Below are 24,387 nucleotides of genomic sequence, written 5' to 3'. Positions count from 1 at the left end.
AAAGCTTTCAAACTATGACATTTAACACATATGAAAATCAGAAGATTAGAGATGCCTAGAGTCTTTACACCCTTGAGAGTAGCTATCTGTCTTGGGTACAAAAAGCACTGAGAAGTCATGTACCTGGGACAGTGAGAAGTGTGGTTACAAAGAACTGAGGAAGTTGGATTCTCCACTCCTCCTCTTGGAAAAAAAGAAAAAAAAAGAAATGTTCAAAAGTTTTCAATATACTTTTATGTGAATTGCTTCTGTGCACAAATTCATAAGATCTAAGATTGGGTTAGATCTAAGATTAGATGCTCATCATAATTAAAACATGAATTCACAGCTTCTAACATGGGAAATCCTGATGTCTCTCATGCCTTCTCTTATTAAATTGGAAAATATACATTTTATCGGAACTCCGGTAAGGAGCATCATTATGACATTTATATTATTCATAATAGGTATTATTTATTATGATCCCAAATTACTGAGTAACCAGATAAATATAATGAATGTTAAGTTGTCTTATAACATGAATTAGGTCTTTTTAATTTAGATAAACTCTAATTTAACCATAACTTCTGCATCACTGTTCAGAGTTGGGGTGGATGGAGTCTTTAAAAGGGAAGCTTTTGAGATGTTCCTGGTGAATTGGATTTAAAAGTTAGTCTCTTTTAAAAGTTTGCGTAGGAACCAAAAATGTAAACTTAATCCTATTTGTTGTTGTTGTTGTTGTTGTTGAGACACAGTCTTGCTCTGTCACCCAGGCTGGAGTGCCCTGGTGTGATCTCAGCTCACTGAAACCTCTGCTTCCTGGGTTTAAGCAATTCTCCTGCCTCAGCCTCTCAAGTAGCTGGGACTATAGGTGTGCACCACCACACCTGGCTAATTTTCTTTTTTTTGTATTTTCAGTGGAGATGGGGTTTTGCCACATTGGCCAGGCTGGTCTCTAACTCCTGGCCTCAGACGATCCTCCCACCTCAGACAATCCTCCCGCCTCGGCCTCTCAAAGTGCTGGGATTACAAGCATGTGCCACAGTGCCCAGCCAACTTAACCATATTGACACAGAATTTTTTGTAGTTTGTTTTTTGTTTTTTGTTTTTTTTGGTAAGGAATTTCCCTTACACTCTACAGGAGTTGGAAAAGCTATAAAAATTAACATTAGCTAATTAATCCAAAGTAAATGACAACAAAAGTTGTATTCCTTAAAGCATCTCAATGGTTGAAATATAATCTCTGGCATCAACATTTCTCAGAACCTCGAGGCTAAGATGCACCTTATGATTCTCATTAGCTGCAGCTCTATAGACAAAATTCTGAAGAAAACAAAGCTTGTCTCCTTTCTGCATCTTCCCATTCCCAACCACTTGAGCTTCTTCTATGAGTCCTAAGCTGTTTTAAAGCTACACTGACCCTATCAGTAGCTTCTTGTGCAACGCTATTTGGGTTCAGCTGTGGGAAGGTGAAGCAGAGTAATTTACATCACAGAAAAGAATCTTAGGGAGATAATAATGTCAGATAATAATTTCCAGTGGTTTGAGTTGAAGCACCGCTATGATACCTAGGAGTAAACATCTGCCTTTACAAACCAGACTTCAGAACTAACAATTAATAGATATGCATAAGATAAATCTTTTTCCCAACGTTGTATTGATTAAAAAAAAAAAAAAAAAAAGGAAGGGAAAAGCTTGCAAGGAAAAAAAAGGGAGGACTCCATGCTTTCCTAATTGATTCCAAACTACAGGTGACCCTTAAACAACACTGGGTTAAGGGCATTGAACCCTCGCCTGTTGAAAATCCTCATTTAACTTTTGACCCCCCGAGAACACAACTACTAATAACTACTGTTGTCCAGAAGCCTTATTGATAACATAAACAGTTGATTAACACATTTTCTTGTGTCTAGCTTACTTTATCATAAGAATACAGTATATAGTACATATGTGTACATATAGTACAAACTTGAGACCCATTGACCTTCTTGGGTTGGAAACATTTCATTCATTCTTTCGTATAATTATTCCTTCTCCCCATCTCCTTTGGGGACTCTAATTCTACATGTGCTTGGGCTGCTTGAAGTTGTCCCACAGATCATTGATGTTTTCTGGGGCCCTTTTTCTCTCTCTGTTTTATTTTTCATGGTTCTGTTGCTAGGCCTTATAGCTCACTGATTTTTTTTTTTACTCTGTCATATTTAACCTACTGTTAGTTTATACAATGCATTCATTATCTCATATATTCTATTTTTAAACTCTAGAAATTTGATGATCTGGTTTTTTTTCATATCTTCTATATCTCTAATTAACAAGCTCAATCTTTCCTCAATTTTCATGAGCATATGTGTATAGGTACTATATACTGTATTCTTATGATAAAGTAAGCTAGACACAACAAAATGTTAGTAAGAACGCCATAAGGAAGAGACAATATATATACTATGTATTAAGTGGAAGTTTGTCATTATAAAGGTCTTCGTCCTCATCATCTTCATGTTGATTAGGCTGAGTAGGAGGAAGAGGAAGAGGAAGAGGAGGGGTTGGTCTTGACGTCTCAGGGGTGGCAGAGTTGGAAGAAACTCTACAGATAAGTGGACCCACGCAGTTCAAATCTGTGTTGGTCAAGGGTCAGTAGTACTTGAGGAAGATCCTTTTTCTTGAGTAATAAGGAAGACATTGATATAGAATTCTAGGGTGAGAGGTTATTTTCCCAACACTTTAAAGAAGTTACTTAACTTTGTCCCATGTACAAACTTTTTTTCTCTAACTTCTTTTGAAGTTTTTTCTTTATTAATAATTTTAAGCCATTTTATTTTTATATCCTTGATAAAATTTTCTTGACAAACTTGAGACCCATTGACCTTCTTGGGTTGGAAACATTTCATTCATTTTTTTGTATAATTATTCCTTCTCCCCATCTCCTTTGGGGACTCTAATTCTATATGTGCTCGGGCTGCTTGAAGTTGTCCCACAGATCATTGATGCTTTCTGGGGCCCTTTTTCTATGTTTTATTTTTCATAGTTCTGTTTCTAGGCCTTATAGCTCACTGATTCTTTTTTACTCTGTCATATTTAACCTACTATTAGTTTATACAATGCATTCATTATCTCATATATTCTATTTTTAAACTCTAGAAATTTGAATGATCTGGTTTTTTTCGTATCTTCTATATCTCTAATTAACAAGCTCAATCTTTCCTCAATTTTCATGAGCATATAAGATATAGTTACTATAACTTTCATAATGTCCTCATATATTAATTTTATTATCTGTGTCAATTTGGAATTTGTTACCATTGACTGCTTTTGCTCTTCATTATAGGTCATATTTCCTGCTTCCCTGCATGCCTACTCATTTTTTATTAGAATCCAGACATCGTGATTTCATCATTTATGGTGGGTGATAAATATTTTTGTTTTTCTATCAGTATTCCTTAATGTTGGTCTTGGTTGTAGTTATGTTACCTGAAATGACTATCTTTCTAAGTCTGTCTATTAAGTTTTGTGAGGCAGTGTTAGAAAGAAGTCATTCATCTAGGGCTTATTTTGCCCCCCTTCTGAGGTAATGACTTTTTGAATACTCTATCTGATGTCTCTTGAATTATGAGGTTTTCCACTTTTGCTGCAAGGAACAAGAACAACTACTCCAAACTCTTTGTGCACTTTGCTTGTTGTTCCCTGTACTCCCTCAGGTGGTTTCTTCCCAGTCTGTGATAGTTAATACTGAGTGTCAACTGAATTGGATTGAAGGATACAAAGTATTTATCCTGGGTGTGTCTGCGAGGGTGTTGCCAAAAGAGATTAACAGTTGAGTCAGTGGGCTGGGAAAGGCAGACCCACCCTTAATCTGGTGGGCACAATCTAATCAGCTGCCAGTAAATATAAAGCAGGCAGAAAAATGTGAAAAGGAGAGACAGGCCTAGCCTCCCAGCCTATGTCTTTCTCCCACGCTGGATGCTTCTGGTCCTTGAACATTGGACTCCAAATTCTTCAGTTTTGGGACTCAGACTGGCTCTCCTTGATCCTCAGCTTGCAGACAGCTTATTGTGGGACCTTGTGATCAAGTAAGTTAATACTTAATAAACTCCCCTTTATATAGATAGAGATAGATAGATAGATAGACAGACAGATAGATAGATAGATAGATAGATAGATAGATAGACAGACAGACAGATATAGATATAGATATATCCTACTAGTTATGTCCCTCTAAGAGAACCCTAATACAGATTTTGGTACCAAGAGTGGTTCTAGAGGAACGGAGTATTAATGATGGAGTTCTTTCATTGGTTTTGAGGTTTCTAAGGTTGGTTGCTTAATATGATTAGACCCAAAAATGCTAAGAACTCTACTTCTAATAGTATAGAGAACACTGATAGTGTTTGGCAGAAACTGTTTAGAGAGTTATGCAAAATAAATCCATTTGACACTCCTGATTCACAACTCATGAGAGGCAAGGAGTGAAGTGACTCTATACATAATACCTTTGACCACATGTGGAGAACCAAGGAACATAATTAAGCTGGTTGGTTGCTCCTAAGTTCAGTGAACAAAGTGATGAAAGAAAATGAGTAACTAAGGGTTTCTGTCTCCCAGCTTCAGAAGCAGACACTGAGACTCAAATCTGCTAAGATTGCCCTGAGTAAGTCTTATCTCCTGCAGAGGAAGAGCTGAAATTGTGGAAAAACAGACACAAGCTCTAATCATGCGAGTGGCTGACCTGCAATGAAAAATGCACGCACAGCTTCACCAGGTGTCTACTGTTAAAGTAAGGGCATTGATTGGAAAAAAATGGGACTATGTAACTTGGAATGGGGATGTGTGGGAGGACCCTGATAAAGCTGGGGACACGGAATTTGTAAACTCTGATGAACCTTTTTTCCAGAAGAAACAGTTTCCCCATCCCCAGTGGTGGCAACATCCCCTTCCTGACCCATGCTGCCATCAGCCTTTACACCTTTGTCTGAGGAGACAAACCCTGTGCTGCCTGAGGCAACAGCCCAATCCAGGCAGGACTACAAATGGTTCAGACCCTTCAGGAATGAAGGTTTGGGTCTCTCCATCAGGAAAAAAACCACGACCTGCTGAGATATTTGCTGAAGGTAAAGGGAACACAGAATGGATAGTAGAAGAAGGTAGTCATCAATACCAGCTACGACCATGTGACCAGCTGCAGAAATGAGGACTGTAATTGTCATGAGTGTTTCCTTCTTCTTTTGTTAAAAACATGTTTGTGCATGTATACACTTGTAGTAAGAAAATGTCTTGGCTGGGTGCAGTGACTCATGCCTGTAATCTCAGCACTTTGGGAGGCTGAGGCAGGCAGATCACAAGGTCATGAGATCGAGACCATCCTGGCCAACATGGTGAAACCCCATCTCTACTAAAAATACAAAAATTAGCTGGGCCTGGTGGCACATGCCTGTAATCCCAGCTACTTGGGAGGCTGAGGCATAAGAATCACTTGAAACCAGGAAGTGGAGGTTGCAGTGAGCAGAGATCACACCACTGCACTCCAGCCTGGTGACAGAGCAAGGCTCCAACAAAACAAACAAACAAACAAACAAACAAACAAAAGTCTTCATTTTATTTCCTTTCTCCTTTATCATGTAACATAAGATTTATTGACTTCACATCAATATTTAAGTATTGTTAACTTTATGTAACAGCATTTGGGTTGGGGATTCGTGCATTGCTGGTTGTACAAAGGATAGTTGTATTATATTAGGCATAATTATGACCTCATTGTTGTCTTTATTTGAAGATTATGTACAATCTCAGGAGATTTGCACGGGTTCAAGTTGGCAAGGGGTGGACTTGTGATGGTTAATACTGAGTGTCAACTTGACTGGATTGAAGGATACAAAGTATTGAACCTGGGTGTGTCTGTGAGGGTGTTGCCAAAAGAGATTAACATTTGAGTCAGTGGCTTGGGAGGAAGATTCCATCTGGAGGACACAGTTCTAAGACAACCAGCCTATTCTCAACTCTGTTCCTGAGAACTTTTGTGTCCTTAACTTTTTATGTCTAAATTTTCAGATAAAACTGTAATTAATATTATCATTACTCTATAAAATTAAGTAGGGCTTTTACATTAGATTTGAATGAAATCAGTCTTAACTAGGATTGTATTGAAATCTCATCTATATTGCCTTTGAAAAGCTTTAACAATCATGAATATTATGTTTACAAATTATTCATTATCAACAAGGGATCAGCTTTTGGGTCATGCTCTAGAATTTATGTGATAAAGTCATTATCAAAAGCAATGCTGAGGCTACATCTCAAGGAGAGGGACAAATAAAATATATTTACCAATTCTGAGTGATAATCTTCTCAGCTTTTACATTAACTTAATGACTTAATGGTTCCTTATTAATAAATGTCTCCATTTCCTCACTAAATATTTCTACAATATTTATCTAAAAACAGTCTATATAAATTTGTTTCAAAAAAATAAAAAGCATACAAACTTGCTGCAGCCAACTTTTTCTACCCCTGCCCCTGGATTGTATTGGGTCATCTGGAGCATCCAAAATAAAGAAAGTTAAAAAGCACAGGTACATAAATCAATTCACTATTTTTTCCAAAACCTATGTCCACAAATCTGTAGACACAGTTGGCCTGATGTATCAGATTTAGTTTCATTCCAGTAAACAAATTGTTTCAGTAAAGGGACAATTTATGGCTTGTTGCAGGAAGTCAGGGACCCCAAACGGAGGGACTGGCTGAAGCTGCGGCAGAAAAACATAAATTGTGAAGATTTCATGGACATTTATTAGTTTCCCAAATTAATACTTTTATAATGTCTTATGCCCGTCTTTACTGCAATCTCTGAACATAAATTGTGAAGATTTCATGGACACTTATCACGTCCCCAATCAATACCCTTGTGATTTCCTATGCCTGTCTTTACTTTAATCTCTTAATCCCATCATCTTCATAAACTGAGGAGGATGTATGTCGCCTCAGGACCCTGTGATGATTGTGTTAACTGCACAAATTGTTTGCAGAGCATGTGTGTTTGAACAATATGAAATCTGGGCACCCTGAGAAAAGAACAGGTTAACAGTAATGTTCAGGGAACAAGGGAGACAACCTTAGACTCTGACTGCCAGTGAGCCAGGCAGAACAGAGCCATATTTCTCTTCTTTCAAAAGCAAATAGGAGAAATATCGCTGAATTCTTTTTCTCAGCAAAGAACATCCCTGAGAAAGAGAACGGCCCCTGCGGGTAGGCCTCTGAAATGGCTGCTTTGGGGGCAGCTGTATTTTACAGTTGAAGTCGAAACAATGAAATAAGCCCCGGTCTCCTGTAGTGCTCCCAGGCTTATAAGGACAAGGATATTCCCGCCTAATAAAATTTGGTCAGACAGGTTGTCTGCTCTCAAACCCTGTCTCCTGATAAGATGTTATCAATGACAATGCATGCCCAAAACTTCATTAGCAATTTTAATTTTGCCCTGTCCTATGGTCTTGTGATCTCACCCTGCCTCCATTTGCTTTGTGATATTTTATTACCTTGTAAAGCATATGATGTGATCTCTGTGACCCACACCCTATTTGTATACTCCCTCCCCTTTTGAAAATCACTAATAAAAACTTGCTGGTTTTACGGCTCAGGGAGCATCATAGAACCTGCTGACGTGTGCTGTCCTCCCCGGACACCCAGCTTTAAAATTTCTCTCTCTTGTACTCTTTCCCTTTGTTTCTCAGATCAGCCAATGCTTAGGGAAATAGAAAAGAATCCACATTGAATATCAGAGGTAGGGTTTTCCCCGACAATGGCTGAAAATAGTAGCTTGACACCACACACCTTAACCATCAATACTTTAGTCTGTGAATGTTTAGGAAAGCCAGTGAGCTCTAACATTTGTAAATTTAATATCAAAAATGTTAATGTTACTTGACCCCAAATATGAGAGTTATGTACATTATTGTTACATGAGACCCCGAACCAGTAGAATTGGTACTACCGGGAGCTTGTTAGAAATGTAAGATCTCAGACCCCATCTCAGAACTACCAAATCACAATCTGCATTTCACAAGATCACTATTTGATTTGTAAACCCATTAAAGTTTGAAAAGCACTGCTATACTTGCATCCTTAACTCAGTGGCTAATCTCTTGAGGTTTTACTCTAGATAAACTGTGCTTCTTTTACTCTAAAAAAGGCAATGGCTTTCATCTTCTCACAATAATCTTAGTGTTTAAGTTTATCTCATTTCTGTGATGACAAATGTAATTTATAGACAAAGTTTCAGGTGAGTGAGAGAAGTGATGTGGGACACCATTCAAGAAAGCAGGGATTTTTCTTTCCTGAAAACGTGTTCCTGATCTCTTGACTGTGAATTATCAGACACTGTATATGGCTAGACAATATTTAAAATGCAACTTCTTCATGATTCTTTTAAAGATTAAAATTTTTCAGAATTTACTCAAACCCTAACTTAAGATAAAACAGTTTTCATTTTTCTGTTGGAAAAGTTGCATACAGTTGTTCAAAACCACAGTCGTAATAATAGAAATTTAGATCCAGAAAGTATGTTAGTCAGTCCATCCATCTCCTGTTGCATTTTACAGGAAGCAATTTGCAAAATATTTATAATTTATAATTTATTATTTATCCTCTATGTAAATGATGCCCTGCCAGCTTCCAAAATAAATTTATTGTTCTAGAAGATTACATATCTAAAATACAATTCTTTAATTAGATTTATTTTTTAATGTATAAGGGGAATCAAATAGATGTACCAACCACTTCAGCTGTGTTTACTGAAATTGACCACTAAGTTAGAATCTTCACTTCATTAAGTTCAGGAAAAGGAAAATTCAGGTTAAAAAAAAAAAAAAAAAAAAAAAGGAAAAGTGACCATACAGCAAGTTAGCATTTTCAATACCATGTGTTGAAACCCAGTTGAGGACATTAATAACCAAACAGTTCCTTTTGCTTTTTAAACCTTATATACAAATGATAAACAAACAAACAAAAAAACTAGCCAGGCATGGTGACACACACTTGTAATTCCTATAATTCCAGCTACGAGGGTGGCTGAAGTGGGAGGACTGCTTAAGCCCAGCAAGTCCAGGCTGCGGTGAGCCATGATCATACCACTGCACTCCATCCTGGGCAACAGAGTGAGATTGTGTCTATAAAAAATGAAAATAATAAATACATAAATACATACATACCTAAACACAAACCACATATAGATGATCAATTTGAACCAGATTTTTATCTGAAAGGTTACATTTATACAGTAAATGAAAGATGCTTATATTTGGGTCAGTATCATACTAATGTATTGAATTAGAATAATACTACTCTACTGAATGAAGTCTAATATACCACAATAATCTCATTGGCTAAATGAATGAAAATGATAAGAGCAAAGATGTAATTTAACTCATTTAAAAAGGACAAAACAAAATACTGGGTTATTGACTTGGATTTCAACTAACACCTTGACAATTGACTTAGACATTCAAATCTATGGGATGTTATGTAAAGAATGGTGAATAGATATTATCCATTTTAGTAAAGGAAGAAGAGGAAATCAGTATGTCAATGCAAAAAATACTGAAAATCAATAACTTCCAGGAGCCCTTCAGTTATTCATGCGAAAGGCATATAGTTAGAAAACGTTTGTCTAATCTGGGAAAACATGTGTGTATGTGGGGGGGGTGTGTGTGTGTGTGTGTGTGTACTGAGAGATAGGAATTAGATGAAGGAGAGACTTTCCTTGCTATAGAATTTTTTAATAAGGAAAAGCTGTAGCCTGTGGAATTTCCTAACTTAGAGATAACGTTAATAGGTGGATAAACTATAATCTGTCCAGATGTCTGAAATCAGGGTTTTTTTTTTTTTTTTTCTTTTTTTTTTGGCAAAACTCGTGAAAGATACTCTATGATAGGCAAGGGGTAGTTCTAAAAGAACCACACAACCGTGGAATGATTTAGCATTGGCAGACGTGCTCTACACTTTTATGTTAATCCCTTTTCTCCCAAATCTTTGCCAACAGAAGTCATTACCCTTTGTGGGCAGAGGGCAGCCCTGTGGACAGCACGCTAAGCTTGCATCACCTCCCCACCATCACCTTTATCTCCAACCTCTCTCTGGCTTTGCTCCGACTCTCCCTTTTTTCTTGGGCATGCTACACCAAGAGAAATATCTGATCGTTCTGCCCTTATCTAAACTTGAAAAATCCACTATGGAGATAAAATTCTCAGATCTTTGGTGTGTATATTCACCAAGTTAACTAAAGAGCTAAATAATCTACACTTTGTTTTGCAAAACACTAATAAAAGGCTATCCTTTCACAGTCTGCCTACATTTATACACTTCCACTGGAGGGAGAAAAAAGTAACTTCTGTAGCTTACTGAGCACTTGCAGAGCTAAGCGCTTTCCTTACAATACCTCATTTATTACCTCCTTAAAGCAATCTGTGAGGTATGCAGTATAATTGCCTTTAATAAAAGAGTAAACTGAGGTACAGATAGAGTAACTTACCCAAGGTCTTAAACTCTGTAAATGGTGGAACCAGGTTTCAAAACTTAGATACATCTGAACCCTAAGCCTGTGGTCTTAACCTCTACACTATATAGCTTCTTATAAATAAACCTCACAAAGTTTCACTGTGAATGATTTTTATGTAAAATAGCTATTCATGAAGCTCTTCTTCCTATAAATAAGGCATCATTTCAAAATGACATGTTTGCCTGCAGCAGACTCAGAGCTTAGAAAGATAATATTTTAATCAGATACCACTCATCTTTACCAATAATTTGGCATTTCTGAATACTTTACCGTTTTCCCAAAAGTGTATGTTTAAAATCCCCCTTTTGTTGTGTCCTGATTTTTACTCATTTTTTTCTGATTTCTATTAATGTCAAAACATACATTACGATTATGTACAGAAGCATCAAAAGATAATATACTTCAGAATAACCAAAGACTGAAAATTCTGAACTTTATCAGAGACTATGCATAGCAAATATTTGATGATCACGTCTTTGGACTTGAAGAAAATTGGTATCCTGTTATTGACTAAATTGGCTCTGTTAATAAAAACATGACTACCTTTACTGTCTTCTTTCATTGCTGACCCCTTATTCTTTGCTATTTTCTTTGTCTTGTAATAATGCAATGTCAATAACTTATTTATCTGCTTTGTGAAACATGAGCTGACCTAGAATGACCACCTCCTCTCCCACATCTGCATATTCTCTCTCAGCCCCTAGTCTAAGATCATGTCAAAACAGTGACATATTAAGTTTTTATTGGATAATGTGCTTTAACCAACTTGTTTTTACATTACACTGATACGTTTATAAGTATTTTTTTTAAAATTTTTTACAAGTTTAAGACATGGAGATGAAATCAAATCACCTTTGACAGCCACCTTCAACTTTTAGTCCCACCATCCCCATAGTTGACTATTTCTATCACAGTTTAACATATTTAATTTCCACCCTTTGCTAATGCTTTTGCACACACATCATATGGATCTAGATATATTATATAATACTGCTTTTTACATGGCTATGTGTTTTACACATTGTAATACAACATTCTAGAATTCAGCCGTTTTTGCCAAACATAGGTATCACTCATTCTTTAAAATTGTTGCATAGTATTTCATAGCATAAAAATATTAAGATTTATTTAACCATTCCCCTATACAGAAACATTTAAGTTATCTCCAGGACTTTATTATTACAAACATAGCTGCAACATCCTTTTTTATGAATCCTTATAAACATGCGTTACTCTAGGATAGATATTGAGAAGTAAAATTTCTAGGTCATGGCATACATCTTCATTGAAGAGATATTCCTGTGCTGGGAAGTTATTAGGTCATAAAGGCTCAGCACTAAAGTTACAACCTCTTGACTAATCCTGTAGTCAAGAGTTATAGGAAATCCATCAGTTTGGCAGCAGTTGTATTTTTCTGATGGAAAACACACTGCAGAGGGAATCAAAAGAAACTGAGACTAACCCTTTCTGCTGCTAATTACAAGTTGTGCAGTTTCTCCAAGTTTCTGTTTCTTTGTCTGCAATAATTAGGAGATAGGGCTAGATTATTTCTCAGAAATTTATATATCTACATGACATATTTCTGTTCTCAAGGTATTCATTCACTGAACAAGAATATACAAGGCATATGTAAGAGTCTACAATGTTTCTGTAAGGAATTAACAAGAAATAATACCTGAAAACAAAGCAAGAGATAAACAGATATTTATACAAATATACATAGGCTGCAAAATGTGTGATTTTTAAAAAACTACAAGAAATAAACACATTGCGTATTTAGTCTGTTTTATTTGAATAAAGAAGCTGTTTGGTACACCTTCTCTGCAAACATTATATACTGGAGTGAAGTAGTTGCTTCCTCCCACCACCCCACCCAGGTGGAGGCAGAGGGAAATTTGTTATAACGGGTGTTTCATATATTTTCTGTGGCCCTAAAGCCGTAATTTCCTGGAAATGCTGTGTCCAGTACTGAGAGAGTTCTCGGAGTTGTTTCTCATGTTCTCCAGATTCCTAGCTTCCCAAATTCTGTTTAAGACTCATCTGCTCCATTGTCTGCCTAAATATAAGCCCTTTCCTCTGCTATATCATCAATTATAAGGAGTACACAAACATGCTGAATAAAGAAGGGGTCAGTAGAGGGGAAGTACAGGTAAAGGACTTTCTCAACAAGAGACTTTGGTGAATTTAATACTCAGTAAAGACGGAAGAGAAAAATATAACCATTTTTTATCTAGGTTTTTCAAGATTTCTCCTCTTTAGCACTTAGCCCATACATTCTCTTCATTTATTTAAGCTCTCTTTGAAGTTGTAGCAGCATCAAAGGCAAAAGGACTAGATGAGGACAAAAACATGTATCAAAATACAATGTAATTTGTAACGTGGAATTATCAGTCAGCTGAAAGGACAGATGGAAATAAATTATAGAAAATATAGTTTTATTAAAATGAGAAAAATCACATGATGGTATCAAGACTGCATTTAACAATCACAACACAAATAATGAAAAACCTAACCAGGACAGAACCATAAATAAGTTTGATAATGCCATCCTTGGTTCAATAGATCACAGTTTACTTTCAATTTAGACAATGTCTACCCACACAAAGTGGAAACTTGAAGTATTCTCTGAGTAGGTGATTTTTAAATCAAGATTTCACAAAACACGTCAATTGTATCAACTTGTTTAATTCAGTTCTGGGAATGTGCATTATGCACCAGGCATTCTATTAGCTGCTAGGCACATAAACATGACAAAAAGTGATCACTACCAAAAAGATGTTACCTTCCATTGGAAGTATGTAAGTTCTCAAATCTCAAAATCAAATTAATTTTAGAATGTGCCATCTTTAAACGAAAGAAAAACCTAAGAGATAAAGAAGGACAAAAACAAATTATACATACGTTTTACAAGGACTCAGCATAATTAACATAACATGTAAGTAATAACACTCCAAAAACATTAGGAATAACTGTTCTGGATAATTCAAGAAAATATATTTTTTCACATTTTAAAAAATTTTGTAACAAAATGCTTGGAGGAAGCAGGATAGTGGCATGGAAAGAACATTGGACCAGAAGTAAAGAAATTAGGTTTTAATTATTCTTTTTTCTCTAATTTGCAGTGTTCACTTACATAATTAATTTCACTTCTATAGACTTAACGTTTCTTTAGCTTTAGACTGTTGAATTTAATACTTATTAAAGACCAAAAAGAAAACTATAACAATTTTTACCCTGTTTTTAAAATTCCTCTCCTTTAGCACTGAGCCTGTGACCTTGTGAGACCTCTATTCCAGTGAGAGAAAAAAGAAATTAAAATTATCTCCTGTCCCTTTTAGCTTTAGCCCAACAATAAGTCAACTGTTAGAAAAGTAGTAGGTGAAAGGTGTAATAACAGGCCATGTGAAGTTGAAAGATGTTCAACTATTCAGTAGACCATCTGCTATTTGTATACCTTACCTCATTGTACAGGAGACTCTTGCATTGATCATAAAGATACAGGGCAGACAAATCTTAAAATTGGGGGCTTAGCCCAGGAGGGTTCTTGGCTTTGCTAAGGAAAACATTCAAGGGTGAGCTGGTGGTGGTAGACAGCAATTTTTATTGAAGCGGCAGTATACAGCAGCAGCAGAGGTGTTGTTTCTTGGAGAGTAGGGCTATCCTATATGCAGTGTGCCCAGAATAGCAATTCAGAGGCAGTCCTGCTGTCATATTTATACCCACTTTTAATTATATGCAAATTAAGGGACAAATTATGCAGAAATTTCTAGAAAAAGAGTGGTAACTTTCAGGCTGTTATGTTATTGACATGGAAAGGGGCAGTAACTTACAGAAGTTGCCATGGCAATGGTAAACTGACATGGCACACTGGTGGGCTTGTATTATGGAGAGATGTTTCTGCTCCATCCCAGTTTTAGCTAGTCCCCTTCGTGTCCCAGTGTCCGAGACCCTCCACAGTTGCATCCCACCTCCTATCTCAATAACACTTTGTGAATACAGTATTTAATAAACTTAATATTTTGAGATAACAGTAAGTTAATCAGACAATTCATACTTAGTTTCAATCTTCCATTTCAAGATTCTTTCTTAATAAATTGAAGCCACTTTTCTAAGCATAAAAATGGTAAATATAATTTAATTTTTCTTTGGTTCTGTTCATTAAAACTGTATTTAAGTCTACATGACATAAAAGTTAATAATCTCTGAGATCTATTTCTTTACTTAATTTTTGCATATTTCTTATAAATTTGGAATGCAGTGGAAAAGAATCCCACTAGATAGTAAGTATATTACAGGATTCTAACTTGCTGCTATAATATTTATTTAATGAATTCATTCACACAAATCAAAACGCCTCATTGAAATTCTATTTATGGCTTACTTAATTTATGATTATCATTTCCAACTGATATTTCACTTTTTTATTGACATATTTAATCTCTGGTTTGTAGATGTAAATTTGAACTTATTCATTTGATGTTACCATGAGATAAGAAAAAAATAATCCTCATTTGGTGAAATATGTAGCAATAAGGTAGAGATACTATCCTGAGATCTTGCACATGCTTAATAATTTAACCATTTTTACATTCTCCTCTTTTCTCATATATTTTCTTTCTGATTAGACTGTACATATTTTAATTAGTTTTTTCACACTGTCAACCTTTCAATAGCCATTTACCTCACTCACAATCATTAATGATGTGTAATCTCTCACAGGTAAAATTAAATCAATTCAGCTACCAGAAAAATACCAGAGAAATAAACAGATAAGACCTTCCCTCATTCTTTTATGACCTCCCAAGTTAGACTCTCCCATACTGCAAAGACACTAACTATTGAATCTTCAGTTCTTCATCCAAGTGAAACTATGAAAAGAGGCCATAGCCCAGCATAAAAAAGGAAGTCTGACAAGCCTAACAGTTGGCCTCTTTGCTCTATTCTCACTAGTCTCAGAGGTGTCTAAGGAACTGCTTACCTGTCAAGTCAAGAAGCAATCACTTTAAGTCACTGAAAATGAATAAACTAATCTAGAATGGGTAATCATTGTTATTGATATTAATACCATAATTATGATTAATGGTGTTTATTAGAAGTGATATTTGTGCCAAGAAGATAACTGAAAAGACAGACTAGAATTAACATTACAAAATGTATATGTGCATGTTCAGCGTGAGGGAGTTTTCTTAAAGTAAGCAAGGGGAAGGGATGTAATAGCATTCTAAAGTAATAGCAGCAAAAATTTCATGGAACAGCCTGGAAAGCAAAGAAGAATCCTAAAGAGGTATTTCAGAGAGTCATTTGTGAATAATTGTATTTTGCAAGATGAATTTTATGTCTCACCTTTAGTATGTACCTTATTGGCACATTACCCATGTCATTATTAGAATAAAAATTCTCGATTCTGGGAACAATTGAAATTGCTGTTAAGAATGTGTAAGTCATTCCATAGAAATGCTTGGGCATGCCTGTCTGACTGTTTGCTGCCTGCATAATGTAGAAAATATTACTAAGATTTCTGTTTAAGGCCAGAAATAAAATGTTTTTGAAACATATTTTGCAAATAAAGTTTTTAAATGCTGTATTGTTTCTTTCAAAATAATCTTCACTAAAGCTTAGTTTGTTTGACCTCAACAGTGTATTACACAATGAAATCAAAACATCAACCCACATAATCAACCTATTTAAGATAAATAGAAAAAAGGAAAAGAAAGAAAACATTTGAGATATGTTTTTTCTATCTTGATTGTTAAGACTATTCTGTATCTTATATTACTATTTCTTCATATGACTAAGTGTTAATATTCAGAAGATGATTATGAAAACAGGAAAATAAGATACAACTTGCATAGCCAAAGAAAACAAAATGCAAGAATAATGTGACCATATTCTAGTCTTTCATCCAGTAACTATTTCCTTAGTAATTACTATGTGTTAGGTACTGTTTTAGGTCTTGGGATACTTAAGAGAACAAAAAATCCAAAAATCCCTGATCTCGTGGAGCCTCTATTACAGTCTGTACTTAAACATATTTATATGTAATATTAACCTGGCCATGAGTTCCTTTGTCGCAAGCAGTACAAAGGAAATGCACTTTCTATCAACACCTTCCATAGCTGCAAAGAAGGTAGCTTCTGTCATAAGAACATAGGATATAAAAGATAACTGGTTACATATCTATATGTCTAGCCCCTCCAGCAGAAAATACCATTCCTAACTCAACCTCTTTGAAGGACATATTTATAATACAAACATTAGCACAAATGGCTTTTGAGAAAAATAAAATTCAGACTTTGGATTCAGAAATGTTGAATGTAACATTCTGGAATATAAACATTTTTGGCCTTTGGAGTCATTCCTAATCATTCTCATCTGGATGAAAGCCATGAGCCAACAACTGGATGGGTTGTTAAACAGTAACCACATCACCTTATCGCTCTCTCACATTCTTTCACTTGCTTTTTTGGTAGCAAATAGGAGAAAATAAGGGAAGTCCACAGTGGTGTGACTAAGTTCTGCTTGGTGAAGAATAGTTACTAAATTCTGAGACATTCCAGCCCTGCTTAAGAATGACCTGGATGATTTTAGGACTTTAACTTTTTTCTATTAGGATGTAACTATTATCATGTTAGTTCCATAAGGATGACAAAAAAATAAGCAACTACAAAGTCCTCATCGATCAAGAAGCACAAATGTTTTTCAAGTAACTGCTAATGTACATCACATGTTATGTGGCTCATAGTGGCAAAAGAGCATCTCTGCAGTATAAATTTGTAAGAGGACATAAACACTTTAAAAAGTTAAAATGATGTTGTATCCCACACCTATACTCACTGCTCACCTTCCATTCAGACCACACTTGCCCACAGAGATAGAAAGCTAGAAAAAAAAAAAAAAAAAAAAACATTGTATTTGTAATGGATAGAAAGATGGCAATATCCTCATAGCTCAACCTTCATGGCTCAATCCGCAAATGTTGACTCAGTAGCCAGAGACATCTGGCACAATTAAAGATTTTTAATGGCCCCTGCCCACAAAGGAGATAAAGATATCATAAGGAAGAAAAACAGAAAAAAAATACAATAAATGCAAATGCACCTAGGTAAATCACAGAATTAAAAGAACAAAGCAGATTGAAAGGAGGCTTAGGTTTGTGTAAGAGAAAATGCATTCATTTTAAACCTTGATCTTGATGGTTAAAATTTTAGGGATGTTGGTAATTGTTTTCCAACATTTATATGGCAAGTTATTTAAATTAATCTAGTCTTACTATTTTTTCCTTCCAAATCTATTTAAGTCCTTTGTGAGGCTCTCTGACCAAGTAATTTGTATGACTTCTTATTTTCTTTTCAGCTTTTCTTGCTTAACAATGCCTAGTTTTAATAATGACTAACAATCATAAGTCAAGTTGGAAAGGATAGTCTTATATTGTAAAAGAAATGTTATAACAAAAGCAACTTCAAGATGACTGATAAAGGAAGAGGAAATTCTCTATATTGAAACCAGCATTTCCCAGGAAATCTTACATTGCAATACCAGGAAATTGCCTGAAACATCTATTCTGTCCTCCATATAGAAAAATGACGATGGTGGTATAATGGTTAAATTCTTCCAAATCACAGTGTGATGCAGTAAATTTTTATTTCCACAAAAATACTAGAGCTATTTGAAGAGTGAGTTGATATCCCACCTGTGCAATAACTAAAGGTCCCTGGCTCTGGTGGGACTCGAGGTATATCTCCAGCCTGTGATTGATGGAAGATCCGGGGTATTTGGCAGGCTACAGTCTGTAATGTAGAATCTGCACCATCCACCTAGTGGTAGCCCAGACAAGAATTGATGATAATGACTGTTTCCCCATCAACTACGACTCACATGTTTTCTAGAGGGTATAAAAGAAACAGATTGACCACAGGTTGTGTCAGACAAGATATTCAGTGCAAATCGGTAAAAACAAACAATGCTTACTGTTTCATTTATCCATTAACATTTCATTCAGGAGGCTCACTAAAACAGATTCAATCTTTTTTAAAAGTTGGTGGGGGAAGGTGGTATACTGGGAACTAAGAAGATACAAGACAAAATAATATAATTTCTGCTGCTTGTAGTGTATAGTGCATATAGATATGATACAGGACAATACCAGTCCCCAAGTTTCAGCAGCCTGAAAAGCCTAGTGTTCAGGGAGGTTTTACAATCTGAGGTGGGGCAAACCCTACACAGGCAAACAATTCACTTCAATATTATGGTAAGGAAAAAGCCAGTTAATCTCACAGAAAAAGAAGAGAATGAGAAAAAGCATAACATAGGAGAAATGTATTTTAATAATTCACTTAATGAATAACATACTAATGGGCAATAAGCTTAGCAATTACCTTTACTTAATATAATAGATGAAAACAAATAACATCATTAGAAGCCAGCATTATTTTCCAGAGCTCCCAGTTTCCCGTCAAAATCAACCAAGCTCCAATTTCTAGAGCTTTATTTGTTCTCTGTAATCTATAATTTAAGATAGTAGAAAACGTTTGCATACTTAGACGCCACGTGAAACATTTCTGCCTAAAGAAGAATCCTCAAGCAAATATGTTTGAATTTGACTATGTTCACATAGAACTTTCTATTTTTTTTTTTTTTGAAGATAGAAAAACAAATTTTAAACACTTTTATATATCAAACTAGCAACACAGGTCAAATATAAAAATAGTGATTAAATAATTTCAGGATACATTCACTGAGAATAATTTTTTACTTTAAAAATTTAAAATGAGAGGTATTAATTTTACTGTATAGAAAGCACTTTAAGACGTGTTTTTAATAATCTCAGAACAAGGCTAATTACAATATGTATCTATATATAATGTCTTCTTTTATTTGCACCTAATTTCTCTCAATGAGAAGAAACCAGCTGTGTTTAATTGACATTTGTTAAACACGTTGTGTCAAGGTGCAGATAAAATTTATTTATGTGGCTGCTTGTGTGAGGATAATTCAGATTTCTCCAAGCTGAAACTGAAGAGGTGGCTGCTTTATTTGCAGTAAAAATATTCTTTATTTACAACTTGATCTTGATACATGGGGCCTAGAGAAAATACTAGAGGATAATTTTCATTTTGTTGTGTAGTACTTTTCATTAGGAACTGATACATCTCAAATTTTAAAATTTGAATGAATCATAAAATACATGATATTTTAAAAAATAGTACTTTGCTTTTTTATTAATTATTGATTAAAGAGCCATAAATATGAGTAATATACAAATTCCTGCTCTGGAAAAGGCTATAAGGTAGTATAGATAATTAAAATTATATGTTCTTGTAACAGAAAGGATGTAGCATAAAAATTTAAAAAAATACGGTAAAAGTTTAAACAAGGGAAAAGCCCCTAAGAATTTGATGTACCAGAGATCTTTACAGAGGGATGAAGATAGGTTAGGGCATATGGGTAGAGGAGGAAAGGGAGGATATTCCATGCACAGCAAACACAAATGCAAAGATACGAAGATAGAAAAGCAGTTGTTGTGTCAGGGCATCAGTGGAAAGGTCAGTTTTATTAGAATGCAAGAAGACTATAAGGAAGTCATTGAAAACAAACTTGGGAAAGTAGGTGGTAGGTAAATTTTGTCAACCTTGAACTCCTGACTAGATTCTGAAGTCATGAGAAGTCTTGAAAGGGTTTGAGCCGGAGAAGCGTACTAGTCCATTCTCAAGCTGCTGATAAACAACTATTCAAGACTGAGTAATTTGTAAAGGAAAGAAGTTTAATAGACTCACAGTTCAGCATGGCTAGGGAGGCCTCAGGAAACTTGCAATCCCGGCAGAATGGAAAGCAAACATGTTCTCTTTACATGGTGGCAAGAAGGAGTAAAAGGAGCAAAAGAGGGAAAAGCCTCTTATGAAACCATCAGATCTTGTGAGAACTCACCATCATGAGAACAGCAGCAGGAGGGTAACTGCCCCCATGATTCATTTGCCTTCCACCAGGTCCCTCCCACGACTCATGGAGATTGTGGGGACTACAATTCAAGATGAGATTTGAGATTTGGGTGGGGACTCAGCCACGCCATATCAGGAAGTGATATAATTAGGCCTGGCTATCAAGAGTAACATCATTAACCATGCACAATGTGAGAGAGGCTCTGTGGGCCCAGGCAAGGACTAACAGAGACCAAGATCAGGGTAGTGACTGTGGAAATGGGAAGGAAGGAAAGATGGCTTAGACAAAGGGAACCTGCACAACTAGGCAAATAATTTAATATAGGAAATCAAAAAGACAAAAGAACATTTTGGCATCTAGATGACTAGATAGGGTTATAATTCATCACAATAGGTAAGTCCAGAGGAAAATTAGTTTTGCATGGGAAATTGATGAGCTCCATTTTGAACACGTAGAATTCAAAATGCTAGAAAGATACCAAGAAGGAAAGGTAAAAAAAATATAATTAAATTAAATAAAAATAAAAATAAAATAAAAAAACAACTATATCACCTTTTTGTTTATGTAAGTATCTAACTTACCACCTTGAAGCAGAAGCATCATACATGATGCTAACTTATTTTCCAAATCCTGTGAAAATGTTTTGGTTGAACCCGGATTTAATTTTTAGCCATAGTTCCCAGTCTCATTTTACTCACATTTAAAGTAGAATCCATCTTCCTGGACATTTCTATCTACATTTCCTTCTAATTTAAACAGTATTTGTTAATCTCTCATCAATCAGATTGTTCCCCGCTTTTAATACTATGCTGTAATAATTCCTGCCCACTAAGTTTTACCCCTTTATCTTACATTTTACAAAAAAACAAACTCCTCTAACTATGCTCTTGTCTGTTTATCTCCAGTTAATGTTTTCTAAACAAATGTATTTCTTCCCCATATAAAATGAGAGAAAGCCATTTTATTTTCCCTCAGTGCTGGTTTCTGTATTTCTTGTTTTCACTGACATTGAGAACAAATGGGTACTATTTTTTCAAGATTAATTTGGACTTGATTTGACAACTCACAAATCTGACATCTTTATCACAAATGTTCATCAAATCTGTTTGAAAAGCAGTGTAATGAATTGCTATAAACTTCTAAAAAAATATAGAAACAAACTGAATCCAAATTCAAGGTCCATAAATTGCTTTCTCTTTGCATTTCTCCAACCCTGCTTCCCTCATCCCAAGAAAAATGATTCCGCATACTTTTTTTCAACTTAAAAGTAATGTAGGTCAGGTTTTAATCTCATTTTATTCTCTAGAATTTCTCATTTGAAATCTGCATATAATACTATTTGGCTAAATGCCAAAATCAAGCCATGAGTGGCCCCAACATTTATGTACCCATGGCATTTTTTATATAGCCCCATATATAATGTTATAGTGTAATTATGGTTTGTCTTGCCAGTGTATTGTAAAATCTTAAAGACAGAGGCATCATGTCTGCCACAGTCCCTGACACATGGTAAATGTTACAATGTTTAATGAATTAATATATGAAAAAAATGTATGAATGCTAGAGATAGACCTGATGGCTGTCTATAAATTCTTCAGATCCACCATGTTAAAATGTCATATCTATTTCCTTTATTTTCTCTCCTTCTGATAGTTTTCAATTTGTTTAATTACACACAAAGCCAAGCAAGTCATAATTAATTTAAAAATACCTGCGATAATATACATGTCTAACAAAATCAAGATGTGCTGTGTTAAAATTTCCTTTTACATTTTTCTTTTTAAAATTAACTTTATTGAGGTATAATTATACAAAATAAAATATATTTTTTATTTTTTTACTTTTTTGAGACGGAGTCTCACTCTGTCGCCCAGGCTGGAGTGCGGTGGGGCATCTCAGCTCACTGCAAGCTCCGCCTCCTGGGTTCACGCCATTCTCTTGCCGCAGCCTCCCGAGTAGCTGGGAGTACAACTGCCCGCCACCACGCCCGGCTAATTTTTTGTATTTTTGGTAGAGACGGGGTTTCACCGTGTTAGCCAGGGTGGTCTCGATCTCCTGACCTCGTGATCCGCCCACCTCGGCCTTCCAAAGTGCTGGGATTACAGACGTGAGCCACCGCGCCTGTCCAAAATATATATATATATATATATATATTTTTTTTTTTTTGAGACGGAGTCTCGCTCTGTCGCCCAGGCTGGAGTGCAGTGGCCAGATCTCAGCTCACTGCAAGCTCCGCCTCCCGGGTTCCTGCTATTCTCCTGCCTCAGCCTCCCGAGTAGCTGGGACCACAGGCGCCGCCACCTCGCCCGGCTAATTTTTTGTGTTTTTTTTTAGTAGAGACGGGGTTTCGCCGTGTTAGCCAGGATGGTCTCGATCTCCTGACCTTGTGATCCGCCCGTCTCGGCCTCCCAAAGTGCTGGGATTACAGGCTTGAGCCACCGCGCCCGGCCCCAAAATATATATTTTAAGTGTAAGGTTTAATGTGCTTTGACAAATTAAAAGAACCATGTAATCACCACGACCATCAAGTTATAGGCCATTTCCATAATCTCAAAAGGTTTCTTTTACTTCTTCCTTCAGTGCCATCCCTGGTTCCAGGCAATGACTGGTCTTCTTTAATCATTATTGATTATATTTGACTCTCCTAGAGTTTCATATAAATGAAATTGTGTAGTGTGTACTCTGGTGTGTCTGGCTTCTTGCATTTATAGTAATGCTTTTGAGATTCATCCATGTTGTTTTCTGTATCAGTAGTTTCTTTTTTTTTAAATTTCAGTCGTTTTGGGGGTGCAGGTGGTTTTTGCTTACACGGATCAGTTCTTTAATGGTAAGTTCTGAGATTTTAGTGCACCTGTCACCCAAGCAGTACACACTGTACCCAACAGATAGTCTTTTACCCCCACAACTATTCCCTCTGAGTCCATAAAGTCCGTTATAGTACTCTTATGCCTTTGCATCCTTGTAGCTTAGCTCCCACTTAAGAGTGAGAGCATATAATATTTGGTTTCCCATTCCAGCATTACTTCACTTAGAATAATGGCCTCTCACTCTATCCAAGCTGGTGCAAAAGTCATTATTTCATTCCTTTTTTATGGCTGAATAGTATTCCATGGGGTATACATATCATGTTTTCTTTATCCACTCGTTGATCAATGGGCACTTTAGGTTGGTTTAATATCTTTGCAATTGCAATTTGTACTGCTTTAAACATGAGTGTGCATGTTTGTTTGTTTGTTTTTCATATAATGACTTATTTTCCTTTGGTTAGATACCCAGTAGTGGAACCGCTGGATCTACCACATATTGCTGCATGACAGTTCTACTTTTAGTTATTTAAGGAATCTCCATACTGTTTTCCATAGTGGTTGTACTAATTTACATTCCCACCAGCAGTGTAAAAGTGTTTCATTTTCACCACATCCATGCCAACATCTATTGTTTTCTGACTTTTTAATTATGGCCATTCTCACAAGAGTAAGGTAATAGCTTATTGTGGTTTTAATTTAAATTTCCCTGATGATCAGCAATGGTGAGCATTTTTTCATATGCTTGTTGGCTGTTTCTGTATCTTCTTTTGAAAAATGTCTACTCATGTCCTTTCCCCGCTTTTTGATGGGTTTTTAAAATTATTATTATTGCTGATTTGTTTGAGTTTCTTGTAGATTCTGGATACTAGTTCTTTGTCAGATGCATAGTTTGTGAATATTTTCTCCTACTCTGTGGGTTGTCTGTTACTCTACTGATTATTTATTTTGCTGTGCAGAAGCTTTTTAGTTTAATTAGGTCACACTTATTTATTTTTCACTTTGTTGCATTTGCTTTGGGGATATTAATCATGAATTGCTTGCCTAAGCCAAAGTCCAGAAGAGTTTTCTGATGTTATCTTCCAGAATTGTTACGATTTTAGGTCTTAGATTTAAGTCTTTGACAGA

The 24,387-nt window shown here is 35.7% G+C and overlaps 1 protein-coding gene across 2 annotated transcripts in view; it reads right to left on the bottom strand.

The window, feature by feature from the left end:
- The window catches only part of PKIB (cAMP-dependent protein kinase inhibitor beta), a 248,067-nt gene that overhangs the window by 120,802 nt on the left and 102,878 nt on the right, over nt 1-24,387 (bottom strand). For both annotated transcript variants that reach the window (XM_025381400.1, XM_025381403.1), the window contains exon 3: nt 13,302-13,382. In XM_025381400.1, coding sequence (XP_025237185.1) covers nt 13,302-13,363 — 62 coding nt within the window. In that variant the 5' untranslated portion in view covers nt 13,364-13,382. The remainder of the gene's footprint in view (nt 1-13,301; nt 13,383-24,387) is intronic.

Source organism: Theropithecus gelada, chromosome 4 (genome assembly GCF_003255815.1).
Source record: "Theropithecus gelada isolate Dixy chromosome 4, Tgel_1.0, whole genome shotgun sequence".
NCBI classification, from domain to species: domain Eukaryota; kingdom Metazoa; phylum Chordata; class Mammalia; order Primates; family Cercopithecidae; genus Theropithecus; species Theropithecus gelada.
Note: the sequence above shows the minus strand (reverse complement) of the source record. Positions and strands in the feature narration are given on the sequence as shown.